At 45.6% G+C, this 27,036-nt stretch overlaps 1 protein-coding gene across 5 annotated transcripts in view; it reads left to right on the forward strand.

The window, feature by feature from the left end:
• LOC121597696 overlaps positions 1-27,036 on the forward strand; it is a 143,815-nt gene that overhangs the window by 108,527 nt on the left and 8,252 nt on the right. For 4 of the 5 annotated variants that reach the window (XM_041923681.1, XM_041923682.1, XM_041923683.1 and 1 more), the window contains 2 exons: positions 10,723-10,785; positions 22,706-23,391. In XM_041923681.1, coding sequence (XP_041779615.1) covers positions 10,723-10,785; positions 22,706-23,391 — 749 coding nt within the window. The remainder of the gene's footprint in view (positions 1-10,722; positions 10,786-22,705; positions 23,392-27,036) is intronic. The other variant, XM_041923684.1, reaches the window with a different exon arrangement.

Consider the following 27,036-nt stretch of genomic DNA (forward strand, 5'->3'; position numbering starts at 1 on the left):
AACAAAAAGCACGCAAGCAACATTTAAACAAGTGGAGAAGCTAAAACCACCCGTGAGCACCCATCATCAGCCGTGTAAATGTAAAAGCCGACAACACCTCAAGGCACAATGCGCGAAAATGTAAATATTTGGATAAAGATCGACAGCCCCCTCCTGCACTGCGCTGTCTGGTTTGGCAGTTTTGCAAAGGGTGTCTGTCTTGTCCGTCCGCCTGGGTGTCTGGTATTGTAAGACCATTTCAGCCGTACGGCACAGCATCTTCCAGCAACACCTGATTGCTGCTGAGCGAACGCATCAGATTGGTGTGTTTGTGATCGTTACATTGAAGTCGTCTCGATTGAAGTCGTTCTCGAGTCGGCATCGCTCCTTTTTGCAAGTGAAGCACCCCATTCGGAGCTGTTTATTGTTCGGCAGGCAATTGGTTGCGGTTTTACTACACTTTTTATGCACGTGGCCAGTGCTCGCTTTCGACTGGGTGGGTTCCGAAATAGTATGTTTGCCTGTAGTTGGGAGCGTGTTGTTTTTCGCAAGTTCATTTACTCCAGGTTGAAGCAAAGCAAGTGAGTTCGCTTTTTGGCTCATTTCATCAAGAGCCGAAAACGACCGTCCAGCAATTGTTTGCGTTGAAATTACTTCAAACTGGCAGTGAGACTGTTTTTTTCCCACCAGAGGGCGCTTTATCATTAAGTGGCCAAAATGGCTTTATTTTAACCCGTAAATCGCCCTTGCAATCTCTTTATGACTTTAAATTGCAAGTGAAAATGATAAAGTGGTGTAAATATGAGTTGCGATGAAAAAATGGCACCGCTGGACAATGAACCCCGAACAGTTTATCTAACCGGCGATTGCGGTTTGCGGTGCATCATCATCATCATCATCACCAGTTGACAATTTCCACCAGAAAGGCAAGAAAAGCACACGCTATTACGACACCAGCCGTTTCCCGTTTTCATCCAGCATAAATATTCATATCGCACTTGCCCGAAAATAAAACAATTACACGCGTTGCGTCCGCCAAGATTATCATTACCAGGGAGGAGCAGCCTTGGTAGCCCGAGGCGCGGTGCGCCGATTTCTCCAAACTGGGAGCCACCACGGGCCTGAAACAATGATTTAATGCGCTTTATCATTGCATTTATCTGCAGCTCGCGGCACATCGGTTTTACTTTTGTTGATGCGCGCGCTTTGCGCTGCTGTGGAAACCACCAACAACTTTCGCCCCGAGCTGCTATAGCATTAGGCTCTAAACACGAACGCGTCTTGCCAAGACACCAAGAGCCAAACGTTCAAGATGCGCCCTTGCGCTGTGCGATTGATCACGCAAAGATCATCTGAGCAGCTGTGAGTGTAGGCTTTTTCGATTTCATTTTGTTTTTTTTTTGTGGTAATGGAATGGCTTTTCGATTTGCACGCCCTTCGGGGGCAGCTTTTCCACTTTCCACTTCTCTTATCCGTCAATCAAAGGTGGGGGAAGCAAACGTTTTGTCTGTGCTCAGAAGGAACGGCGCGTGCACGGCAGACAGATAAATCTTTTGTTATTTACTTTTGGAAATTTAATTTTTTAAATGGCAGCTTTTTTTGAGGAAATCGGCCACCACCGGAGGGTTTGAAAGGAAAGATTAATAACGAATTTATGCCACGGGCGTGTGTGTGCGCGCGCGCGCTCGGGCGATCGAATTAACAGCTTTTTGCTTCGTACAAATTGCATTTAATCGAATGAAAAGCGCCTTCTTTCTGTCTGTTGCTCTCGAAAGGGTACGATATGTTAGCAGATATGTTTTGTTTGAACAGCAGCACAGAAGGGTGGAAGCCGAACGAGGAATTCGGGGATCGTATTAAGGCAAAGTTTAAACCAACAACTCCTTCAAGTTTGACAACGGCGGCACACGGCGATGACTGACGTGTGGTTTTTTGGAACATTTTTTTTCTCTACACCACTCGTGCTCAGTGAAATCGAATGTGGAGAAATGTGTGTATTTCACACAGAAGCGCACACATGCGCACACAAACGATCATCAACGAAACATCGTGATGCCGGCGAGGGTCGATTTGATCGGTCGCTAGTAATTTGTACACCTCGCTTGCAAATTGTTATGTTTATCCGTGGAAAATCGTCCACCGAAAAGGGGAGGGGGAGCCTCCCAACTATCACACCATTTCGATCATTTCGGTTTCGCCGTAATGCTAGACTAGGGCAGACAGATTTCCACCAGAGCTCTATGATAACCGATATTTTGGTGAGCCCATTATTTGGAAATCTGGTGATGGTTTGATTAGGTCTCGGGGTGCGATTTCGATCGAGTTTTTAGTTCGATGTGGGGAGTTTTTTTTTTCATCGGTATAGCTGTTTTGTTTTCAAAGCCTGGTACGCTTGTGATTTTCCAAATTGATAATGATGATAATGATATCGCGTACGAAACACCGCGCACACCCGCCAGACGGGGTCATCAGTGAATAATTTGGTTTTGCTCTAATTTTGTTTGCAAATTTCCGCCGGTTGCGATGATTGCACGCAGCAAACTCCGTCAGGTTGTGTGATGCGTTAGATGCGCGTAGGCTTTGGTTTTGGAGATTGGTTCCGGTTTGGAAGTACCAAAATATATCGGCCGGTTTCGGGAATCTATGAAAGATGTGAAGGTTCATTGAGCTCAGGTGGGACAGCAACATTATAACAGAAGTAGCTTATTACTGAATAAAGTAACGAAATATAATCGAAATTGTCAGTCAGTTTGAAAAGAGAATATGCATTAGACCATTCCGTTAAGCTAATTATACCAATATTTTGGAGAACTTTTTGAAAAGTCGTAAAATTTTGAGTTTTCTATTAAGATGATTATTTCAGAATTGACATTGGAATCTCTCATAGGAATCGGGATCTTAGATAACTAATATCAGCCTTAGGCGCACTAACTCTTATGCCACCATAGACTATTCTAGATTAGCCTGCCATTATAATATCTAGGTATACGGATACTACATCAAACTGTAGCTACATTCTCTTAAGATGTTGTTAAAAAGGACCTGGAGTTTACTACGCCAACTCCTTGCACAATAATCTCACTTTAGCTTGGTAGATGTATCTAGATGAAGGTGAACCCCTTGGCAAAACAGGAGCAAATAGAAGTAGTTTAGAAACAGATTCTTCTTTCCTGAGATAACTTTCATCTGTTACATTCGACAGAAAATGTCCATCTATCAACAAGAACATCATAAACCGGGGCTCCTTAACCACTGGTAATGAATTCTTCATTTTCAGAATCAATTTCTTCTGACATCTCGTTGACATGATCTATTATTACTTGGTATTTATTAGAATTCCATCAGAGTCTATAAATGTAGTTGGCGACTACGGCAGAGCCAAACATCCAAGAAAATGAATCTTTGCTTTTCATGTTCATCTACAATTTTAGACGCTCGATTCCGTTTGAAAAGTTATACTTAAGAATAGGTTTATGCTGAGACATGCAACATAGACCTAAAATGTGGTTGTTAGTAACCTGAAATCATCTTGATGATCAATCTATTCAATACGATTAAACATCTTCACACCTTCAGCATATAATCCAAGTTCTTGTTTGGAATAACAACTGTATTTGGTCTAGGTCTTTCAAAGCCTTATGATAGTGTTGGAACTACTTGGAACTGAAAGTTAGGTTTATTAAGACCACTAGATACTGATAAACCTCCAACGATGTAGAAACAAATCACCAAAAATCGTACTGAAGAGAACCCTCAAGAAGATATATGAGCATAACGCACGTACTCATTGCATTTACGTTAAATGCGCAAACAATGTTCCCCTCGCACGTGCCTAATGCGCCACAAACCAAAGTATGCTTTGAGCAAGCAAATAGTCTTCAAGAGACAGTAAACATACACACACGCACACTCTCGCTCTCTCTCTCCCATTGACGAATGTTCTCCCAATTGACTGCGTAAGCGCGTACGCTTCTCACATTGGTGCCCGGCGGTTTGCGTAGTCGCGATTCGTACGCACGCACACCTCACGCTCAGTCGCTCGCTCACTAGCGCAAACGATGCGTCGCCGTCTTAACCGCGTTGTGCATATCCGCCGGGACCAAGAGTGGTAGAGCACTCGGCAAAAACTTCACAACTCCACAGAGAGGCGCGCGCATTGAGCTTGAGAGGGGATGAAACAGGTGCCCAAGAAAGCCGTGAGGCCTTCAGTTTTCATTACCGTCTCGCAACGAACGGTTGTCGTGTGTGTGCGCGCGCGTGAATCGACTGTGCGTGTAGCAAGTTTTGGGAGGGAAGGCTGTGCGTAGAATTGTGTACACAGGCACACAGACAGCAGGAAAATAGGGGAGCCCAACGAAGAAGGGAAGTTAGTGCAGGTTAGTGTTGCTACCTACTTCCACCGCCGCCTGTACGGTGTAGTGCCGGAAATTGGTGCAAAATTGGATCCAGTTTCCCAAAAGATCCATTTCCCATTCCCCGAACCCCCCGGTCCCCGGTGGGGGAATCAGTGTGTGTTGTGGGGTGCGTGCGCATGTGTCGGCTGAAGTGTCCCGAATTTCTTTACCGTGCGCCACACTCTTTGGAGCTGTGGCAGTGTTTCAGTGTCTGGCTCGACCCACTTGATTGATTGGTGGTGGTGGTTGCTTTTAGTGGGTCGTTCCATATTTCTGTGTGTTTATTCCGTTTTCTCTCGTCTGTTTTTCCGCATGCACACACACACACAGGCTCCTCTAACAAGGTGTGTTTGAAAAGTGCTGAAAAGTTCGATGTTACCTGTTTGCTTGCGTTACATATATTCCAGCCGATAACTTAGAACGTCTTGTTGTGTTCTGTGTGCGAAACCTGACAAAAGGGACCACACGGACCCCTCGGTTAAGTGCGACAGGCGTACACGAATTATGCTGCAGGTCGTTGTGCAAGTGGTACAAGTGCTAGTGGTAACGTCCCCGACAGTAGTAGTAACATGTGTACCGCAAAGGAAGCGCTCTATCTCGAGCACCACCTGCTAAGAGTCGACACGATGGGACGCCTGGTGACGACTGCCGGGGGCAAGAAGTCGGTCCCGGCCAAGCTGCAGCATCAGCTGACCACGATCGCATCGTCATCGCCACCACCATCCACCCGCACGGAACTCGTTGGACACAACGAGCTCGGCGTGAAGAACGGGCACCGGTCGGCGGACCTGGCCGGCAGCATCGCGGCCAGGACCCGGCTGCAGGATGCGCTGCTGCTGGAGGAGGAGCTCAAGCGTAGCAACCGTTTCTGCGAGCAGCAGAACCGCTTGAACAAGCTCAAATCAACGAACGGCACTGACTTTGACCTCTGCCGCAATGGGCCCGAGTATGCCCTGGTGGTGCAGAAACCGGCCGCCCCGACGACGGCACACCTCTGGAGCTCGCTCAAGGTTCCGAAGAAGCTGAAAGGTAATGACAATCAATGTCCCTCCTCTCGTCGGCGGAGAGAGCGTACGTTCATTCGCTTGAGCTGTAATTATTTGCCTTTTGCGGGAAAGTTGGTCATTATGATGGTAGGTCGGGCTGAGAGCAGAAGAAGAGCCTCCCAAACTTTGGGCTTTGGGAGGAAGGAAGGCACACTGTCATTTGAATGATTCCATCGACGATTCCGCCGCTGTGAATCGATAAAATGGTTGGGAGCTCCAAGGTTGGGAACGTTCTCTGAGGTTCACGACGACGCGTGGTGTACCATTGACGTTGATCGTTAAAACCCAGACGACGAGCAGGCTCTCGAGTAAAAAGGGATTGCACGAATGGAGAAACCATTGAAAGGTACGATTATGGTTGTATAGTTGCTTGTCGCACTCAATTGTTCGGTACTTGATGTAATCGTTAACGTGAATCGGGTGGTTGGGACACAAAAAGACAAAATGGCCTTCTGAATGTCGGATTTTAATGATACGTTGCTGTTGTTTCTTCTGCTTACGTTAGGCAAACCGAAATTGAGCTCTAAAATCCAAATATTTGACGTTGCGTTAAAGTTTATCAAGAATTTGAGCTCTGAATGTGTTTAATGTGTAAATAATTTATTCTTTCTTTCTATATGTTTAGTTATGTCAAATTCAAATCCAGCACAAGATTTTTTGTATAAGACATATCTATTAAATGGGAGAGCATTAGCAAACAAACAACGAACGATTTGTTTGAGCTCACCGAATTACATCAACCGAGCACATTCAAATTCGGCATTTGATACCTTGCAACTTTGTTTGTAACATTAGGGGCGCATCTTTTGCGTATACGTTTCGCCACCGCTCACTTCCACTCCCTTCATCGCCCAGAGGGGGTTGAGCATTGAAATTTGCCGTTTGCAAAATTACGCGATCTCTCGCGACCGCAGCGAGTACCGCCCCCGACCCCGATAAATTAATTATTCCTCACGGAAACTCGATTAATTGCAGTTCATTGGCGGCATCGCTCGCAAAGGCTGGTGCACCCACCCACCGTGTTGCGTGTGTGTGTGTTTGGTATTTCACGCTCTATTAGACAGCCAATCCATTCAGGGGTGCATCATTTTTAATGATTGGTGTGTGTGTTTAAGCAAAAGCTTGCTGTTGTTTCAACCACGATCGGTAGTAAAAAGGGAATTCGCTACGCATCGTGACCATGGGTGGTCATTTGAATGGGGCAAACAATGCGTTTCGATATACGTTCTACTTAGAAGCGATGGTAATGGTGGTGAAAGTGGTCCAACTTTGTTTTAAAGGGTGATCTTTTTTATTTAAGCATGTTCCTAGAAATTCATCAAATCCCGTGCGACGAATAGTTTAGGGAGAGGCTGATGGTCGCCGACAGACCTTTGGCACAACCTTGTCTCTGATGTGATCAGTGAGAGGCCCATGGCGATGTGTCCCCTGTACACACGTGAGCGAATGTGGGCGAAGGTAACGGCAGCACCATGAGACGTTTGCGGAAAAGACCTCGTCAGTTCAGATTTATAGGGCGTATTGTCGAGGGACCTATTAACGGAATTCTTTGTATGTGGCATTAAATATCTTGAAGATTTGTAATATCGGTTGTAGCACTGCTGTTAGGTTATCAAATGAGAAGCAATGGATTTTATATTCGTACTTTGCTATAGGTGTTATACAAAGATAGATTTATAAAAGCATGGCTGTACCATTCGATGCTATTTTACATATTGCGTTACAACAGTGGTCCAAATAATATAACTTTCGGTTTTTGAGGTCCATTTTTAATGCTCAATATTATTTATACGCGAGACCGTGAACAGTTACGGACACTCCTGAGGTAGGCCAAGACCGCAAAGCGCCGGATAAGAGAGATTTTTTTATCAGATATTGAACTCGACTCTTTGGTCTATATTTTCCCATTCAGTGTACCTAATTATGAAAAGTGATTAAGATATCAGAGATTTTATGTAATCAAAATGATAAAAAAGGTGTCAAAAATGGCTTTGTCATAAATATGGGTTTAAAGCCCTGAATCGGCTCTGTAATCTGTAATCAATATTTAATTTCAATGAGCTGCAATGATGAAAATAATAAACAATAAACGAAAACATTTAATGTAAAGTATTTTCCCTGAGCATTTTGTTAATGCATAATAAAGCAAGAGATATTTGAATGCAGTAGGATGAGATTCATAATACCAATATTTTTAGTGAATGATCAAAGATGAAATCATTATAAAGAAATAGCAGTTATAGAAAGTTATAGAAAATAGCAAAAAAAATGGAATAAATAGTTATTTGTCTATAATACTGCCTGGCAGTAATATTTAAAACGTAGTAGCTAATATCTTCAAGAAATCCTAAGAATATGCAGCTTTTTAGTTTTATGTACAATTTTTGATAACACATCATATTCCTGATCTGTTTGAAATGATCTTATAGTAAAAAAACTACATAAAAATCAGACCAAATATTGCCCATCTAACCGTAAAGAGTCACCCTGTACCCCAGCGACAAGTTGTCGTCGATTCCACACACACACAGCTTCTTGCATCAATATTCTCGGCAATCTTTTTTTTTTCTCGAATTTTCCACCGCTCCGTTTTATTTCGGAAAACCATCAAAACACGGAGCAACACTCATCCTCTCCCTCTCACACAAAAAAAAAACACGGAGAGAGCGGCAAGGAAGCGGCAAATGCGACGATGATGACTCATCGCTGCCGGGAAGAAGGGTGCCTCCTTGCGGGCACAGATTTCCATCACAAAACGCAGGGTTCGTCTTCTCGGCTCGATTCGATAGAGCGCCCTTGCACATGTTTTATCCTTCCCTCCCATCACCCTCCCCTCCCCCTTTAGCCATACGAATTCGTTTCCATTCGGTCGGTGCTCTCTCTCTCTCTCTTCCCAAGTGCTGGTGCGCGCGCACACAATTGCCACCGTATTTTCGGTCGCTTTTCTCACCCCATTTTTTGCGTTCGCCGAATTTCCACTTGCAAACTCCAACCACCCCGCTGGCAGTCCAAAAGTGAAGGGTTCTTCTGTCACAGTGGGCAGTGTTTTCCGCCCTGCTTGGGTTGCTGTTTCCCCTGCCCTACCCCAAAAGGGAAAGGGAATGCTTGGATGCATTCACGTCTCAAGCGCTGGTGTGTTTGTGTGTGTGTGGTGTTTGTGAACTGTATGGAAAGGGAAGCCGGGAGGCTCTTCTTCGTCCTATTTTCCACCAGAAGGACCGCGTTTGGGGAGGCCAACATACGTTCGAGGGCGCCCATGGTAACCGGGGTTAGACACAAACACTACTGCAGCAGCAGCAGCAGCAGCAAACACGTCTCCGGCTGTGTGCAACAAGAGCGCGTAGCCTCACACAATCAAACGTACCGCTTTGCTGTGGTGTGCCGACTGTACACCATTGCCTACTCCGTTGCGGATGTGTCACTTCTGTCAAAATCCTTTTTCCTTCTGTGTCCTTTTTCCTTCTGTGCAATGGTGGACTGACTTTTGTTTTTCCACCCGAAGACGCGTTCCGTTCGTTTCGCGGTGTCTGTGCAATTGTGCAAGAGAGTTGCTTCCTGGACGTTTCGTGTTGCGATAAAGCATTCCGTAGTTTAACAATCGAGTAAAGAGGATATTGGTGTGTGCCCGGTGGTTTTGCTGGAAAATGGTGCACGTGATACGCACCCTTGCCAGCTGATTCGCAAATCGATTCGAGTGCACCAATTTCACGGCAGTGAACGTTGAGCGAATTTCTCGACGGACTTTTCGTTATTTGTGACCCATTTTGTTGAATTTTTTTGTGTCTCGCCACATTACCAAGTTCCTGCCTTGTTTTGTCATTGGCGTTAAACAAGTGTATCGTTTTATTAGCCACTGCAAAAACCGCCGCCGCCGGCAGGCAGATCAGTTAAGTGCATTGACGTTCTTTTGCTGACCCTCTGCGTCGGCTGTCTCCGGCCGTCAGAACGCGTCAGACAATTAAAAACCCGGGTCGCTTGCAGTGGCTCCAGCATAGGGAAAGATTGTGATCTTTTTCTTTTTGCTTTTTGAGGCGTGCTGGAACAACGCTGGAAAAAAAGGTCGGAAAACACGACTCCCGGCCAGTGGCAGATCGCGTGCAAATTGGAAGTCAACCGTGCTAGTGGTGCTGAAGCAGCCGTCTCGCCGCCGTAATGAATTCATTAATCTATCTCATTCCGTGGAAGAAAGCCAAACGAAATCTTGCGAAAAGTAGGTACAACACGGGGGGGGGAAGGGGAAGTGATGGAGAGATGTGTGTGTGTGTGTGTGTTTTTTTTTATTGTGACTGTGCGCTGATGATGCGTAAGTGCATCTTCGCGTGTATGCCCTGCCTCGCACGGAGGGTGTCTGTTTGTTTAATTTCACTTTTGCGGGTTTTTTTTAATGAACACTGAACAGGGAGAAGAAGCAATGCGAGGGCTTTCCGTTTGTTAATAATCATTATATGCTACATGAGTTAAATTCGAAGCGAAGTGAAAAAAGCCACGAAAAAAATTACGAACGTAGGTTTATGCGCTGATGCTGTGAATTTGCCTTTTCATAATGCAGTTGCATTCGGGTGTGTAACATTACCCAAAGACGAAAAAGCAAACACGTTAGTCTCTGATGAGATAAGGCAATAAAAAAATACGCAGATGAAGCGTCTCATTGCATAAAAATTAATTACTCTTACAAAGGGCGTCGCGTGTTGAAAATTGCAAAAACTGAAACCCGGTCCAAGAGAGAGAGAGAGCGCTTTTTGCTGCAAACATTCTGATCATGTGAAAACTTACACGCGTTTCGCATGGCCCAAAAAAAAAAGAAAAGAAGCCTTGTAATAAAATTGGCACATTCTCTCATACATTCATTATTACATCTCGCCAAAGGCACAACTTGGCGTCCGCAACTCCGTCATAAAAGAACGGCCTGAATGAATGAAATTGGGACACAAAAGAGGCAACTATGGTGGTGCATTGGAGAAGGGAATTTCGTTGTCGATCGAATTTCCACCCCGGCGATGGACTGTAATGTGGGCCTCGGATCGATTGCCCTAAATGAGTTGAGTAAAAGGCAGGCACAGGTGCATGGTCTATGGTTGGGTCTTTTCTTTTGGCAAAACTATGTTGCGGTTTCGCCGAAAAAGTGGGCCACTATTTTGTAGGAGAAAAGCCTTCTGGGCGTGAATTAAATTTGGGTTACCCGCATATTGTCCCCATGCCGTTAATTAAACGTATTAGAGCGATTTTTTCACAACACTTTTTTGGTCTTCATTGTCAAACAACTTCTTACTAACAAATATGTCTTCCTTTTTCTGTAATTGCAGGTAAGCTTGCGGCCCATCTCCTGAAAGATAAGGAAGCCAACAAGGAAAACAGCATCAATGGAGGTATTTTTTCCCATTTCCCCATTTCGCTCCCAAGGTCTCAATTGATGCAATTTCAATGTCCTGCTCACTATCTCCCTCGGACGTTCTAACGGTTGTCTTACCACACAATGCGAATGATATCATAGCTATTAGTGAAGTAGAACTGCATCGTTGCAGCGCTGCAAGAGTTTAGAATAAGTAGGGAAAAAAAGCGAACAGCAGAAAATGGCATCACACAGCAGCAGCATCATTCCGGCGGTGGTGGCGTCTGCGCAGATGCGCCACGGCCATCAGCATCGGCGGCGGTGGTGGCATAATTCTGCCGGGTCGGACTGTCGCGACCGGTACCGCCGACACCAGCCCACCATCTCACCGTCCGCACGGCCGTTGGGTGTCTGCTGCCTCCAGCTGCTGTTAAACGAGACGGCAGCCAGCCGGCGGGGCCTAGAGGGCGCGGGTTTCGGACGCCAACGAATGGCATTGGTTTGGGATTTTGTGTTGTTTTTTTTTTTGTGTTTTCCTGCTGCTGCTCTAACTTTCCAATATGTCCGTTTCTCTCCGACAGACTGGCAAGTGTTGTTGTTTTCGGTCCAAGGTGGAGCGTAGAAACGGCATTGCGTACTATTACACCCGATCGATCTTGCAGATGAGTTTCGTATGGTGCCGTCATCATGTATGTTGCCGATCTTTATCTTTCTATGCCGTCTATAAGCTCACTGCAGCTAAGTGGCCTTCCGCACTGGAACCTTTTGGATGTTGAGCAAGTTTTTCGGAAGCAGATCTGTTTGATCTTTAGTTATTCTGATGCAGATGCTCAGAAGCTTCAAATGTGTACCTCGTTTTGTAAGAATTTGGGCCTTAAATCGGTTGAAGATGATTTGATGGAATTCCAACTTCCTCCGGTGGTAGTAAATATCCAAAACTTCACATCTATCCAAACAAAAGCATCAATGTCCTAGGCTTTCGTCATCATCCAAACATCCATCGATGATGATGGCTGAAAGTTGGCGAAGATCAAACACCTAAGAGAGACCAGTGTGGAAACTAGAGTTTCAGTATAAATTTCACTTGTGGCCCTCCGACGACGATTATTCAACCTCGTGTCGTGTGGCTACCATATGGAGATCAGATTGCTTGTCAGTAGAATCGTAGGATCCGATTCCAACGCATCATTAAAAGAGTAGCGAATAGGCAACAAGTGGTTCCAAGGCGAGGATAGTGAGATAGTTGAGATGGCATATTAGCTCATGTGTTTATGACCTTGAGCAAATGGTGAACCCAATGAAGCTTTGTTTGAGTAACACGCTCGCTGACAGATTTAGTTATTTCAGGAACAGTTCCGTGTGAATTTGTCTAAATTGTGTACTTAAGCAGCATGTGCACGAAAGAGGTCAAGCAGGGCGTGCTCTATGCAGATGATTTACATCATTCCCTTGGGTGAGACGTTTTATCACTCTCCCTTGAGGGAGAATAAATAATCAGACGAAACATTGTAGGCGTATCGTTTTCCATCAATTAAAAAAAACACGACAAGAGTATCGTTTTAACATCGCCACTGCACTGTTCATATCGGTTAACTTGTCGCGAGACACTACCAATTTAATGGTAGTCGTGCCCTGCGCGTCTGACATCCCTCCCATCTATTGGGTTGCTATAAAGCGTCAGAGTTTATTTATATTTAGATTCACCCGTTTTGGCTGCCTCTGGTTCACTCTGTCTCTCTTGTTTTGCTGCTTTCCATACGATTCCCAGTTTCTTTGCAAACCTCTAGGGGGAGTCTGGGAGCTGCAGCAGCAGAGCTGAGTGAGGCAACCACTGGCGCGGACGCATCAATTCCCGGCTGTGAACGCTGCGCATGACTCACGGACACAGCAGCAGCTGATGCGAACGCGCGCGCAATCCTTTTTCACCAAACTCAATATGTCTCTCCGGAGCGATCGTTATGTCCAATGTACGATGCAAACGGTTATTCCATTCTGACTGGGTTGAGAAAAACCTTCCTTCTCATGCTCGCGATCTAGAGAGAGGACAGTTTATTATAATTATGAGTGAACTCCCAGTGAGCGGGAATACGAAATGCGCAAGCTGAGAACTATTGCGCCCTCCCCCCAGCTGGCCCATAGTGACGGCGATGATGATGACGAGCACGGGCGGTGAAATGTTTCAGTTTCACATTTGCGTACGAGACCGTCGGGTCCACACAAAGTACCCGCGTACTGGGTCCTCCTCAAGACGACCAGATTTTCGCGATTTTCCAACGTGGCGCGTGCGGTGGCGCCTTCGACTCGTGTTTAGCGCACAAAAAAAAAAAAAAGATCGTTCGCGAGTGCGTGAACTTGACATCGGTTGACAGATCGGTTGGTAGTTAAGAGGCGCGTGTGTTGTTTACATTTTAAACGCTACTTGTCCGTCGCGCGCACTACTTCTCCGCACAAACTGGGAGCCGGATCTAATTTATTTCGGCACTCCCGAGACATTAATGGATGTGCAAGAGAAGTTTGTTGTTGGAACGAATTAAGTGATTCATACGTCTCAACGGGGTACGGATAGATTGAAAGGTATTTTTAATGTATGGCCAAGTGAACTGTTTGTTTTCTTTATTGTCAGTTTGACTGTGTTGGTGCTAGAAGAGGTAGTGTAAGGATATTGTTTGAATAAACACAAGCTACTACTACCAGGTCGGCATTCGTAGTGGTGATGTAAGTTTGAGTTATATTCCATTTTATATACGTTTTGAGCTATTCGAGCAAAGTAAGTTGTTTGTTATGTTTAGTTATATTAGTAACTAAAATTAATCAATTCTTAAAATAACAATCAATTTTCAAACCAATGTGGTGAGTTTTCATCCTTTCTTAATTCCATTAAGATCTGGTTCTGCCGTTAAGATGTCTTGCTCGTGTTGTTTTCACCTCACCTTGAGATGAATAAAAACTGTATAGAAACTGCGCAATATATGGTAGCAGCTGACTGAACCACGCGCTTGCTTTTTTTCTAAAAGCCGCCATACGATCAACCGATGAAAAACTGAATGCGATTTTTCATGCGATATTTTCACCATGGACGAGAGCTCTTTGACAAGAAACTCGTACTCGTGTGCTTGTTTGCCTTTGTGACGTATATTTTCTCTGAGTAAAAGTATAATACCCTCGCAAACATTGGAAACAAGACTTGATTTGTAGCATTGTCATTGAGATGTAATGATGGTAAAATATACAAACCAAAATCATTCTTTAACGGTTCTTTTCCGAACATTGACTTCAACATACATCCGTGCATCGCTACCAATAATGATGTGATTCTGGTTGGTTCCTGAACTTGTACATGCCAAAGTGAATTAAAGAGTTACACAAACCAGACGCTGCGATGAGCAATGCCGCTTGAGATTCATGTTATTCACTCATCATACTGATCGTGTACTCGTGGTGGAATAATGTTTTATTCCAATTCATTTCCCTTTGCAACAACCGCAACCATAGTACCACATTACTCATTTCTGACAGCGCAAAACCCAATGAATTCTACCGAGCCAACCCGTTGTTACTATGCATAAAGAAAGGGGGCTTTCGCATGAACTGTTTGGATGCTCAGTTTCGGTGAGAACAAAGCCCTAACGATTGCAATTCCAACACTAAACTGTCCGTTCTAAATTGAAGCCAAGCATCGGCGTGAAATGCAATAACACTCCTTGCGCTATCCTTTCGAGAGCTAATTTGAAATATTTGGAGTGATGTGCTGATATTTTTGCATACCCCATCGACCCACACAGCCATACCAAACGAACTGCCCCGGGGGGGTATGGTTGTATCCGCAGTGGAAATGGGGGAAAATACTGTGCTCGACCTCGAGATAGGACTTCCACTCGAAAGCAACCTCATTGAAGTAGGGCGACGCTACTGGGCGAGCAAAAAACGGAAACGATAGCTTGTTGAATTAATTAGTGCCGGCGTGGCGCGATGGACGGACCCGGGCTCCGGACCTGGTCAAGTAGCCGGCATGATTGGTGAGGTCACAGCTCATCAGCAGGACTGCTTGGCGCGGTGGATTATCGCATTTGCTGTGAATTTATCGTACTCACGCACACGCCTATCCTGCGGGCGGGGGTCCATTTGAAGTACGAGATAAGGATGAGACGAGCGGCTCATGGCTCATGGTTTGCGGAGAGCTTTATGATCTCAATAGTATAGGAATTTGCGTTCTGCTGAAATGGAGCATAGTTAGTCGGAGAGTAGGATTTATTCACTTTCGACAGCTGACTGCTGTAGTGGCCACACATTTTTGCTCGGATCGGTTGGAGTTGGATCATTATTTGTGTGAAACGTTCTCTGATGTCTGGGGCAGAGTTCATGGTGAGTTGAGGAGATGGAAACGTTTGATCTTTGCTTAGATACGCTGTTGGTGATAGTGATGGTGATATTAGCAAAATTGATCAATGCTGCTTAACGTAAACGAATGTAACAAATATTCAGAAATAGTTTGGAGTATATAGCAACAGTTTTTGATCAGGTTATTGCGACTGTTTTGGAATATTTGAGGTATGAGTCATCAATACAAGACATTTTTGGCTTTAGGGTACTATCCTTCCCAATACATGGGATGTGTACCTCAAACATTCCTTTGCTTACATACCTTTGGCAATTGTTTCAGATCTGTACCTATAAAAGGTATATCCTGCTCTTGAGTTATTTACCTTTCTTAGTTATTTTTGTGACAAGGTTCAATAAATTCATAAGTAGTTTTTTTTAATAAAAAAGCAAAAGAGAAGCGTTAGTAAAATTTGGGCGAAAATAAATAATATCTAATTTGATGTACGGGATATGTCCATCTTTACAAATTCAACGGCTTAAGTTTCTGCATCAGGTTCTTCTCACAATCCTATTTCTATCGCTACCGCAAATCGAAAGTTTGCAAATTTTCCCTCCACAATGCGCCAATTGCAACATTTCTTTCCCCCCTAACGGGTAGAGAAAGTAAGTTTGGAGGTGAAATAAATAAAAAAAATCAAATACCGCAAAAAATATCCTCACGCCGTTTCACTCTCCATTGATTGATCTCAATAAATCACGCGCCAAAAGCGAGGGTAGGGAGGGATAGGCTTGGAATTGGACATATTTGACTCGAGCATTTGATTTTTCTTCTCGCAATTATATCGCGGCAAACACAAAAAATGGCAAACATGCGCTCAAACAGCTTCGCAATTGCGAGGTGTGATGAGTACCAGTACCAAAGTAGGAAGGAAGTAGTCAGTAGACACAAAAAAGTATAAATCATTCGAGTGAGAAGCAACAAGCGGTAAATTATTGTAGATGTGTTTGAGAGTGTGCGTGTATTATTTTTTTGCTGTTCCTAAACCTCGCGGAACCGTGCTAAAACATTTAATTAAAATCAGCCACCCATCATCGATCCGCACATCGTGTCGGCTTGTCAGATACGGTACGGTGGTTGTGTGTTGGATTGGTGAAACTTGGACTCTAACAACAAGGGCAAAAAACATCTTTCCGTGCGTACAATCAACCATAAGAACTGTAGAGAGAGAGAGAGAAAGAGAGAGAGAGAGAGAGAAAAGAATAGGTTCAGTTTAATCCGGCTATTCTGTGTGTGGATTTAATTTGGTGGAATGCGTTGCTTCCGAATCACTGCAACCTTTGACTTCACATCAAAAAGCAGCAAGAACACCGAATTCAAGCTTTGATCCCTCGCAGTGTGAGCGCATTGAAATAACCCCAGGCCGGTGATATTGAGCAAACTGGCAGTTCGGGGAAGTTGCTTTGGATATTTGTTGTTTGTACGGAAGTTTTATGGGTACGACACCTCCATCCGTCGATCACTGCCGATACACGCCGTGATGCAATCGGAAAACCCACTGCGTGCGATGCACATTCCAATCTCGCGACGTCTTAAAAGAAAGCGTCTCACGTTGTCAAGGGATGAAGGGATAGCTGTGGGTGAGAGTTGCTGCTGGCGCTACCAGAGCTGCATCAACCACACACACACACACTGCACTGCACTGCCATTGCAGTTGGAGTTTGAGCTGCAAGCAATAAAATACGATTGCAACAAACTAACACAAAATGAACCCGTCCGAATTCTCTGGGCCACCGCACCACATGTCGCCCGCCCAGGCACAACTTCCGACAGTAGACGGACCGACCTGATGGTCGTTCAATCTTGACCGGTTGTGTTTCTGCCTCGACACTTCCCAGAGACCCGTGTGCCGGATGTATGTGGGTATGAGAGGTTCATGAAAAAAGGGGTGTTATTTTTGGCCGTTCTATTCATCTTGTTGTGTTTTTGAGTTGCTCGAATGCTGTATTCCGAATATTATTAGCGCCTCTCGTGCAAAAGAAACGGATGGGCGCCTTGGTAACACGCTGCAAGGATGCACACTTGGTCCAGTTTCCGAGGGGTTCCGGTGTAATGGCGTGCACCTTGCTCGGTTAGAAAAACACATCCCTTTCTGGTGTGTTTCGGACATGGCATGGAGCGTTTTTTTTGCCCTCTCCGGCTACTTGTTGCATTGTTTTTTGTTATTTTAGATTGTTTTCCTACGTCGTTATTGTAAGAACTAGTGTAACGGGGTGGTGTGCATCTTTGTAATGATGTCTGCTGTCTCTCGTACCCGCCGCCCACCTCATCGTGCGCCTCGGAGATGAGCTGTTCTTTAAAACAACAGTTCACTTCCTGCCCACAACGGATTTTGATGCGTACCCGACGGGATCTCTGCCTTCCTGGGTGCTGGTTACAGATATATCCGGCTTTTGGAGTACCGCGAGCCTACTTACTCTTCTTACCCGTTCCACAGCGAACAGCGAACACATTAAGCCGTTGCCCTACCCTGTGTCTCACTTGGAAACATTGGAAAATGGTTTCAAATTTCTCCGGCACTAAAACACCGGTGCTCCGTATCGGAAGCTATCAGTGTGCGTGGTAATTGATGTGAGGCAAAATTAAAATCATGTCTCCCCTCTCTGGTGGGACACAAACCTGATGGGGAAATGAGACACCTTTCGAAAACAGAAGCGCAACAAACGACAATATCAACAACACTTACACCGTGGTTCCGTTCAGTTGGTGGCACTCGGGGCATGTGACAGAGGCTCCAAACCGGCGCCGTGGCAATGGCTGGAAGAAACGGAAGAGGCATGGTAATTAACTGTGGAAAGAAGCGTAGCATTTTTGGAGCTATTTGGGATAAGGGATACTCCTCTTGTTTCTTTCTTCTACCCCACCGTTACTAAATACGGGCATGGAGAGGGAATCGTGGTGGTGATTGGTTGCGCGTTTCATAAGAGACAGCTTGAGACCGGCCACCCCGGGACCGAAAGGCAAGAAGGCAAGTCATCCGACTGCGTTACATGACACAACGCGGTAAACGCGAAGGTAAATTTGAAGTTGGCGTTCCGTTCCCTGGAGATCTCCAGACCCCACAACAATTAACAGCGCACTTCGTGATGGGGAAGACAGACATGACGACAACGACAACAACAACAACAGCAGCACTTCGCCACCGCCCGTTGTCATTGTTTCATCACTGCGTGCGGAACTAGCGTAATAAAGATGTCGTTGGACCTGTACGGAACCGCGAGCACTGTTGAGTGGTGTTTGAGTGATGGCTAACTTTCGGTTTCACGGCGTAACCGAAACTAATTGCCATCGTTGTCGTTGTCGCGACTTCCTGCAGCGCTTGTCCAACGGGCGGTGGTGCCGTTTGGGGCAGGAAGCAGCCGAATGATTGATTGAATGATGTGGAGTTTGAAGGGGAGGTGAAAAACTCGCCCAGAGCGTGGAAACGGTGAGCCACTGTTGGGACAGGTAGCTGTACCGTGGATGAAGTTAAGCATCCATTTAGTTTCCCCCTTGCGGTGGGTGTCTTACTTACAGTTGCATCAGAGGTACTTAACTTTAACGTGCTAAGTAAGTGTTGATATGATGCTTGATATGATAAGTGGAATACCCGTAGCAATGCAACATAATTGAAATATAGAAGATCCCAGCAAAAAAAAATCAATAATTGTAATACACTTCGTATGATCTCTGAAAAAGACTGCGAAGGATAGCGCTTGTGATTACATTCCTGTAAGTTCACAGTTCAATAAACACATCGTAGGTTGTGCGTGTGGAATTGCAAAGATCCGGTTTCTTCAAAAACAAATTACCATACTCTACCAATGGGATATTGGACCTTTCTTAACGATGGGTTGCTTGGGTTGAGATAAAAATAAATCACTCACAAGCACACGCTCCAATTTTCTTTAAACCACTTCCCCAAACTGCTGCCCCAAAGCACACACACACAAAAAACACGGTTTGGCCCTCTCCATAGTCCATTGAATATGCGCTCCCTATTAATGGATTTTGATCTGATCCTTCTGTGGCTGCTCGACTTCCGCTTGAGCCGCATCCAAATAATGTGCGTGACCGTCTTCAGGTCGCTACGGCCATCGTGCGATTGAGCTGCGAGTTTGACGTCATCAGTGTCAGTGCGCGGTCGTTCAATATATATTACATGTCCCAGGGTGTGCTTCACTTGCTGTATAACTTACAGCTTCCCTTAATAAACCATGGACATCAAGTTCCTTTGCTCGCTTGCTACCTCGCTGGATTTCTCGGTCCCTCTTTCTCTATTAACAACGTCTTGTTGGGCTGGAATATTCTTGTCGGCATTTTGCCAAAAACTATCCATCGTTATGGACTTGGAATTTGGTAATGAGTCTACCGCGATATCTCTAGTTCAAGGTTGCAGCTGCAGCTGGTTTTCATTTCCAATAATGTTCCGCCGGATGGTATAGTCAATTTTTAAACCACATTTCTGGATCTATAGTGTCCATTAAAGCGAGCAAACAACTCCTACACCGACGCACATCATTTATCAATCATGAATAGCGCGACTTGACGCATTCGTCGACGGTACTCCCTTTCTCCGCTCACGCACAAACTCATCGCAATGATGTTCGCAAAAGGCCCCTCAAAACATTAATGTTGCGTGATGACGCCATCGCGAGTTATGAACAGCGACGACTCCGGTGGTCAATCGTGCGTTCCGTGTTCGGTTTCGTAGCCGCACTTGCCGGCTGGTGGTCATCCCCGGGGTTGAAAGTATGCTTCAGTGCCCACGGGCTATTTCTCGTGTTGCGGCCGCTCGCCGTACGCTGAACAGTGTTTGCCTAATGCCCCCGCGGCCACAGACTGGCGGAGCATACTTTTGTGTTTTCTTTAGAGTGCACACGAACGTATGAAGTCACACCACTGCGCGGTACTTGGGACGTCCAAAATTGCGCCCAGCAGCGTACAGCGTGTGGGTGTGGCAGAGGTTGTAAAGAGTTCAAGTTGATGAAGGTAGGCAAGGGGCGGATGTAGGTTTGACCAGTGGATTCCTTTTGCTCAAGATCTAGCTCGCACTTCTCAGTGTGCCGATGAATTGGTATGTAGAATGGAAAGTGTCTAACTAATGCTAGCAAAGAGAACGAGGTTAAGAGAGCAACTCCAGTATGTTAACAAGGATCTTGTTCACGCCTCTGGACGCTCTGGTTGATGCGTTTAAAGTGTTATGGAGAAGCAGTTTTTGATGAATAACGACCAAATCACAGCTTGTTGGTGACGGCTGCCGGTGTTGGTGTTGGTGAGATGGGTAGCGAATCGCTAGAGCCCGTAAAGCATAATTGAATGAACAAATTACATCAATTGGTCGTCGCTGGAACGCTAGAAGCGCTACTCGGTGTGTTGGATGCGGTGCCATTTGTTTCACTTTATCTTACGCACCTTCTGTGCCGCATATTATTGTGCAGCTAGTAGGGCTCTTATTACGGTGAAGGTCTTTGCCTTCCATTAAGATGCACTTTCTTTAGTTAGTTTATGTGAAGAGGTGGCAGTTTTCTGGCGCTCCCGACCATTGCAGCTGGTTGGAGATACTTTACCACAGACCATCGCCCTTGTCTCTAATTAGCCTATTGAGGCGCAGTAATGATAGGCCGTGGGGCCACCGTAAAGTAGCGGAATGGTGGATGTCTGGGACCTTATTTAATTGAGTTTTCCTGACCGAGCTGGTGCCTCAAAGGCCACTTTGCAATTGGCAGTGAAATGAGGACATCAGACTTCAATGAGTGCGCTTTCATCAGACACATTTAATGGAAAAAGTTACTTACCGAAGATTGTGTCCTCGTTTTATTAGTAGAATGTAGCCGCTTCTTTAGAAAGTTCGTGCATCCCCACCGTTTTAGGCCAATTGGTTGTCTATCAAGATGTGATCTAATGCCGCTCTTTACCGCCCACAATAATTCCATACACACTGTAGACTATCGTCACGTTTCATGTGAGCTCCTGTGCGGAGGAGGATCGACCCCATGGGGCGCCGCTACTCGATCTAGCAATGTTGCGCTACCGCACGGAAAGCATCGCAGCATGGTCAGAGTTTAGGTCAAGTGGAATCAAGCCATGCCAATCGACACCGATCGCACTAGACCGAGCTACCGGGCAGGCGGCTGTCATTAGCATGGACGTCGCATAAGCATCATAAAGCCATATGTGTGTCAGCAGTTGAATTTGATCGGCTACTGGCTCATAGATCTGTTGCAAACTTCCTGTTGAAACGGGCCCAGTAAGAAAAGAAGAGAGTAACAGAAGAGCGCTCTATACCAGAGACAGGTCCCAATAATCCACGCTTCACTGGCTGCTCACAAAGCAAACAACACACGGCACTGGGTGGTGAGGTAGGAAGGTGCGCACTGCAGCATGAATTTTTAATTCCTATGCTCATTTACATTACATGTGCGTCCACAGGCCAGTAAACACACACACACACACACAGCAAGGTAGCAGCTACGATCGATTGGTTGGATTGATTTTGCATCGGCCAAAGACTTGGGCCACCGAAAAAGGGCCTCCAGGGGGGGGATCCGAGTATGGTTTGATGGGTGGATTTGCCATCTAGTTCCTGTCACGATCATGGTTTCCCTTTCCACCCGTGTTCGGTTTCACACCTAGCTATTATTTATTACTGCGTGATGTTGCTGTTTCCGGTGTGAAGAAAAATAGCAATAAATTGAATGATCACTCGCTCACTCACGTGCGTAAATCGATTTTAATTACTGTTTTAATGGGAAAGCTGCTAATAATTAACATAACATTTGCATTTGCGGCTGCTTAGATTGCATTAAGTCAATCAAACCATATTTTTGCTCAAGAGTACACCCTACACACCATACCATTTCTTCTCGTTCCAAGCCTCCCCAAACGAGGGCAACTAGTGTATGTCGGCATATTGCATGATCGATTCATTATCGCGATCATGTTTCATAGCTCACCGAGTGGCGGCGTTGCGTTGTTGCTTGCCCGACAACTCAAGAATTTATAACCCATTCAATAAACTTAAAGCATGTAATACGCACCCTTGGAGAAACGTATTTGCATTACACGCTGGGTCCCGACCCAAGTGCACACCCCAAAAAGGCTACTGTTTGGATAAACATTGAACGTCTTAAATTTCGCTCGTAACGTCTTATCCTGCTCGATCTTGTCTGTGAGTGTGGTCGTTGGTGGCGGTGAAACTTGGTATCTATTTTTTCCTCCCCAAAAACCCGAATAAAGCGCACCCAACCGGAACCGGTTGAATGAACACACATGCTGCCAGTGTTTAAGTGTTTGCTTTCGAGTTTTTTTCTTTTTCTAGCTAGAAAATACGCGTGAGAGTACTTGAAATGTGCAGTTTTTGTTCCGTGTGAGGTGGTAAAGTTCAACTGACCCGAACTGGACGTTTGTTTACATCTAATAAGCGCTCACATGAGCGCACCGCTAGACTTTAATTATGAATGAGATGAGAATTTATTCTTTATGCGTTGATTTTATAGCGATAGCACCATAAACAAAGCACTTTAATGTAAGTTTTTCTTCCATTTCTTGGGTATTAAACATGATTTCCCTCTTCTTTCCTGTCTTTTCTCCCTCGCAGATCACAATCGTCTTGCTGGGGCGACGGCGACCACGAAATCGGCTGCCGCGGCGGCCACTGCCGGTACGGTCGCTGGCAGCAACCACTCGCCGAAACCGACGCTGGCCAAATCGACGCTGCTACGGTCGACGAGCGCGGTCCCGACCACGGCGACGAATCATCACGCAACACCACCACCACCATCGCACCTGTCCCACCATCCCCAGCATGCGGTCAATGGCAGCGGCAGCGGCGGGGTGGCCAACAACACGGCGACCGCTTCGGCGGCCAGCAACGCAACCGTCAAAGCGATCCAGCGCAACGGCACGATCATACTGGACAAGTCCAGCTCCCCGCTGCTAATCTGCGAGGTGGGCGACCGGGCAAAAGGGGTCGCGGCCGGGGCGAACAGTGCGACCAGCACGCCGGAAGTGCAATCGATACTGACGATACTACCATCCGCCTGCTCGACGCCGCTCGTGGCGACTGCCGGGACGCCGGTGGCGGCAGGAAAGGAACCGAACTGTGATCCACTGCACCAGCAGCAGCAGCACCACCACCATCCGGTGCGCAACGGTCGTCACCGTGAAACGGCACCCCATCACAGCGAGAGCAAAGGATCGGAACTGGTCGACCTTGCCATGCTCAGCCATGCCCAGAAGGGTGTGGAAGCGTTGGGAGTTTTAGTACAATACCTAGTTTTTAATGTAAGTAGATGGCAGCAAAAACAGTTTACAGTTTTTCATGCTTCATTTGCTCTGTGCAACATTGTCCCCTTGCATTACCGCACACGAAACCGCATCAAACGGAGGGTTTAGCTTTGGCAAACAGCAACAACAGTCAACGCAGCAGCGCGAAAAGTGCATAGAGCTGTTGTTGAGCAAACACTCGACCTAACCTAACTCGTTCCACCGACCAATACAATAAACATCCTGCGGCTGGTGCATCCCGTGATCAGCCCGGACCCATGTTTGACATTTCCGATTCGACAGGGTATCTCCGGGCGGGATGTATCCGTCCCGACAGGATACCGGGGGGGGGGGTTGTTATTGTAGCCCGCGCGCGGTCGTTTCCGTGCACAAAAACAAACCGGAGCGTTGCGATTGCGCACACATTGGTGAAGTTGTTTACTTTAGCTGCTATCGTCACCGATTGCCAAATGCCCCCGGTGGGCTAGCGGGTAGGTACAAATCCAATGATTTATGCTCCAGTTCTTCTTGGTGCGGGGACATGTTGCGGTTGGGCAGCAGGTAGCGCTAGGCAAATGCCCTGCAGTTTTGCCACTGTCAACGAATCGCAATATGCATGGAAAGGGGTTTGGTAATCGGGGCAACACGCAGGAACATGCTGATTTGAGGTAGGGCAAATGTTGAATCATCGCCAGTGAATTATAATGCTCTCGTTCGCTAGCAACATCCCGGATTTGACTCATGTTTGCAGCGATGATCGCGTCGATTTCGATTACTCATCGATGAAGCTGTCACACATACTGCAGACAAGAAGGGCACTGTTTTGCAGGATGATTGTTACAGTAAAGCAATGGAAAGTAAGGTAAAATGGTCGTTCCGATCGTTCCGAACACGGCTGTGACCCAATTGCTTAACGATCTTCGTTCCTTTCGGACATAGGCAAAGACACAGAAAGGATGCATCGGCAATGTGGTGTGCGTAATGCTGCTGTTGCACCGTGTGCGTGTGAAGCTTTGAACTATATATTACCCTGCGGAGAATGCGTCCACAGCGGCCGACCATTGTTGGCGAGAGGCGAGAGAAATGCGGCAAAAGGTGCGATAAGTGGGCGGGCATTTGCTTAAATATTTTATGTTGCGGACCCCGTACAAAGCAACGGGTCCAGCAAATCATAAAAGCAGCCGTGCCGGTCGTGGAGATTTATGACATAATATGGTCGCACGGTAATGGCCACGGACAGGTGGTTTTGTCCTGCCAGTTACCTTACCTTATGATCGTATTTTTCTCAGGGTAGGAAAATAAATGCTTCATTTTTATACTTGCTAAATAGAATTAGTTTCGGTTTAATGTTCACAGGTTTTTTTCCCTCTACTACAGTGAGCGTTTGCTTCGGATCGTAGGGAGTTGAGGATATAGAGCTGGACAATACAGTTCTCTTATGAAATTGGGAATTTTCAAATGTAAAGAGAATTGGATTCAATGAGTGTAGCATCATAAAATAAAACAGAACAATTAGGTGAATCCAGTTCTTCCTTGAATTCATATATACAAATGGAAAGATCTGGCCGACTTTAGATTCTTCTTAATTGGGCGACTGCGAAACTACGCGATCATGTGCCTCTACAACTAGACTACATGATCGCATTCAGTTATGTTTCATACGTTTCATGTCTAATCAAAACCAAAGTGAGGACTAAGACTAAATGACAGGACCAAAACAGATTAAAAGCTTTGATATCTACAATGGTCAATAGAGTTAAGCCTGCAGGATGATTTAGATGTTAGTGAGAACGCTTGATTATTGAACATAAAGATAACGATTCTTTTGTACCAGTCATCGTTACTCAATAATTGCGACACAATGCTTGAATTAGTTGCCGATACTCGAGGCTGAGGCACTGAAATACATGATTGCGGCACACTTGCTCGATCCGTCTGCCACCTTTTCGCTGACGTTTTGGTCTTCATAAAAAGTGCCGCAAGAGATTAATTCAACATCCACAGTCCCGAGTATCATTAATGTATTCAAACATCGTGCCGCAGTTATGGCTTTGACTTTGAAGTGTTCCGCGAACTTTGAAATGTTCTTCAACAGTAAACATTAATCGAATGCGGGATTTCAAAGATCAAGCATATAAGAAGATAAGAAACATGTAATAGTTTATCTACTAACTACAAACCCCATACTTGATACACATGTTGCAAAATCCAGTTTCAGGAGCAAGTTCCAAGGTTCCAAGTTTCAAGTACGTGATCGACTGATACCAGCAGGTCCTTTCGACGGCGAAGTTCATATCCTTGCAATCTTGTCACATTACCTTGTGAGTTTACAATGTACAAAGCGTACACACCTTTCCCTAAAAGCGACACATTTAGCATTTCAAAACATCCTGTTATTGGCCCATTTTCCCACCGTGAGAACCTGCAGGATACATCAAATCATCTCGCCATCCCATTCAACGCGGTAGGTGCATCTAGCGAGCACAGGGAAAACCCCAAAACCGTTGATTGCACTTATCTCATGAATATTTACCAGCTGTTCCCAGCTCTGCCACGACAACGCCACGACATCATCGAAGGGAAAGGCTCGGTTTCTCCTCATGTAGTAGTATTACGGGTGGTGCACAATTTTTACTGCACACCGCTGCTACTCATTCCCATTTTTACATTGTCCAATTCCATTTCAAAACCTGTGCAATTATTTGCTCTAAAAATTAGAATAACAAAACCGGATCCCATCATCATCTCCACTCTAGGTGCTCGGTTATGGAGTGTGAAAGTTTTTCCTTCGAAGCACACTGGTATAGTGCTGGTTTTCCCCATACGGTGTACCGTATGAAAATGGTACACTAAAGTGCGGGATGGGTTTGTAGAGAAGAAATGATTCGTTCAAGTGCAGGTTTGCCTGTGCTTCTCCAGATTCCCGCCTTAGCACACGGGAGTGTTGCAGTTTCCCACCCAGGTCCAGATCTCTCCAGCGTATGTGTTATAGCCTGATAATGTGTGGCCCGCATGTGATAAAATGCAAATGTGTCATCAGAAGAAAAGACAGCAGCAGCAGTAGTAGTAGTAGCGCTTGTAGGATGCATGTTGCAATCACCACCGCCGTGCTTGAGAGGCGGATTCCAACGAAAAGAATGGTTCATCAAGTGCAGTCCCGAGCCTCAGCCTTTTGCCTGCACACACACACACATCCCGACCGGCATATGCAAATGAGGAGTGTAAAGTAAACCTCTAATAAAATCAATAATTCACAGGTGAGATACTCTGCACTCTGTGATTCTGTGTGGGAAACTCGGTAAAGGGAAGTTTAGTGAAGGATCCTCCCGAATGGACGAGCGTTATCCAGGCAGAGGGTTATTAAAAATATAAATTAAATTCGAATGCGAGTGAAATCCGCTTTCCGATGGTTATGGTTTTTGGGAAAGGTGGCATAACTGGTGGAACTCCGATCTGTATGTATATCCTTTCCAGGTACAGCCGTTGCATGGACTGTGCGGGAGATTAGGGGCGCTGTTGTTTTTTTTAGCAGACCGGGTATATTTGATTCGTTACGAGCTTGTGGATCGAACTTTGACAAATGTAAATTTTTTGGGCCACAGATCCAGATTTTCCCTCCCGCAGGGATTCGCAAACCATATGTGAGGCGACACGATATTGGAA

This window comes from Anopheles merus, chromosome 3R (assembly GCF_017562075.2).
Source record: "Anopheles merus strain MAF chromosome 3R, AmerM5.1, whole genome shotgun sequence".
Classification (NCBI taxonomy): Eukaryota; Metazoa; Arthropoda; class Insecta; order Diptera; family Culicidae; genus Anopheles; species Anopheles merus.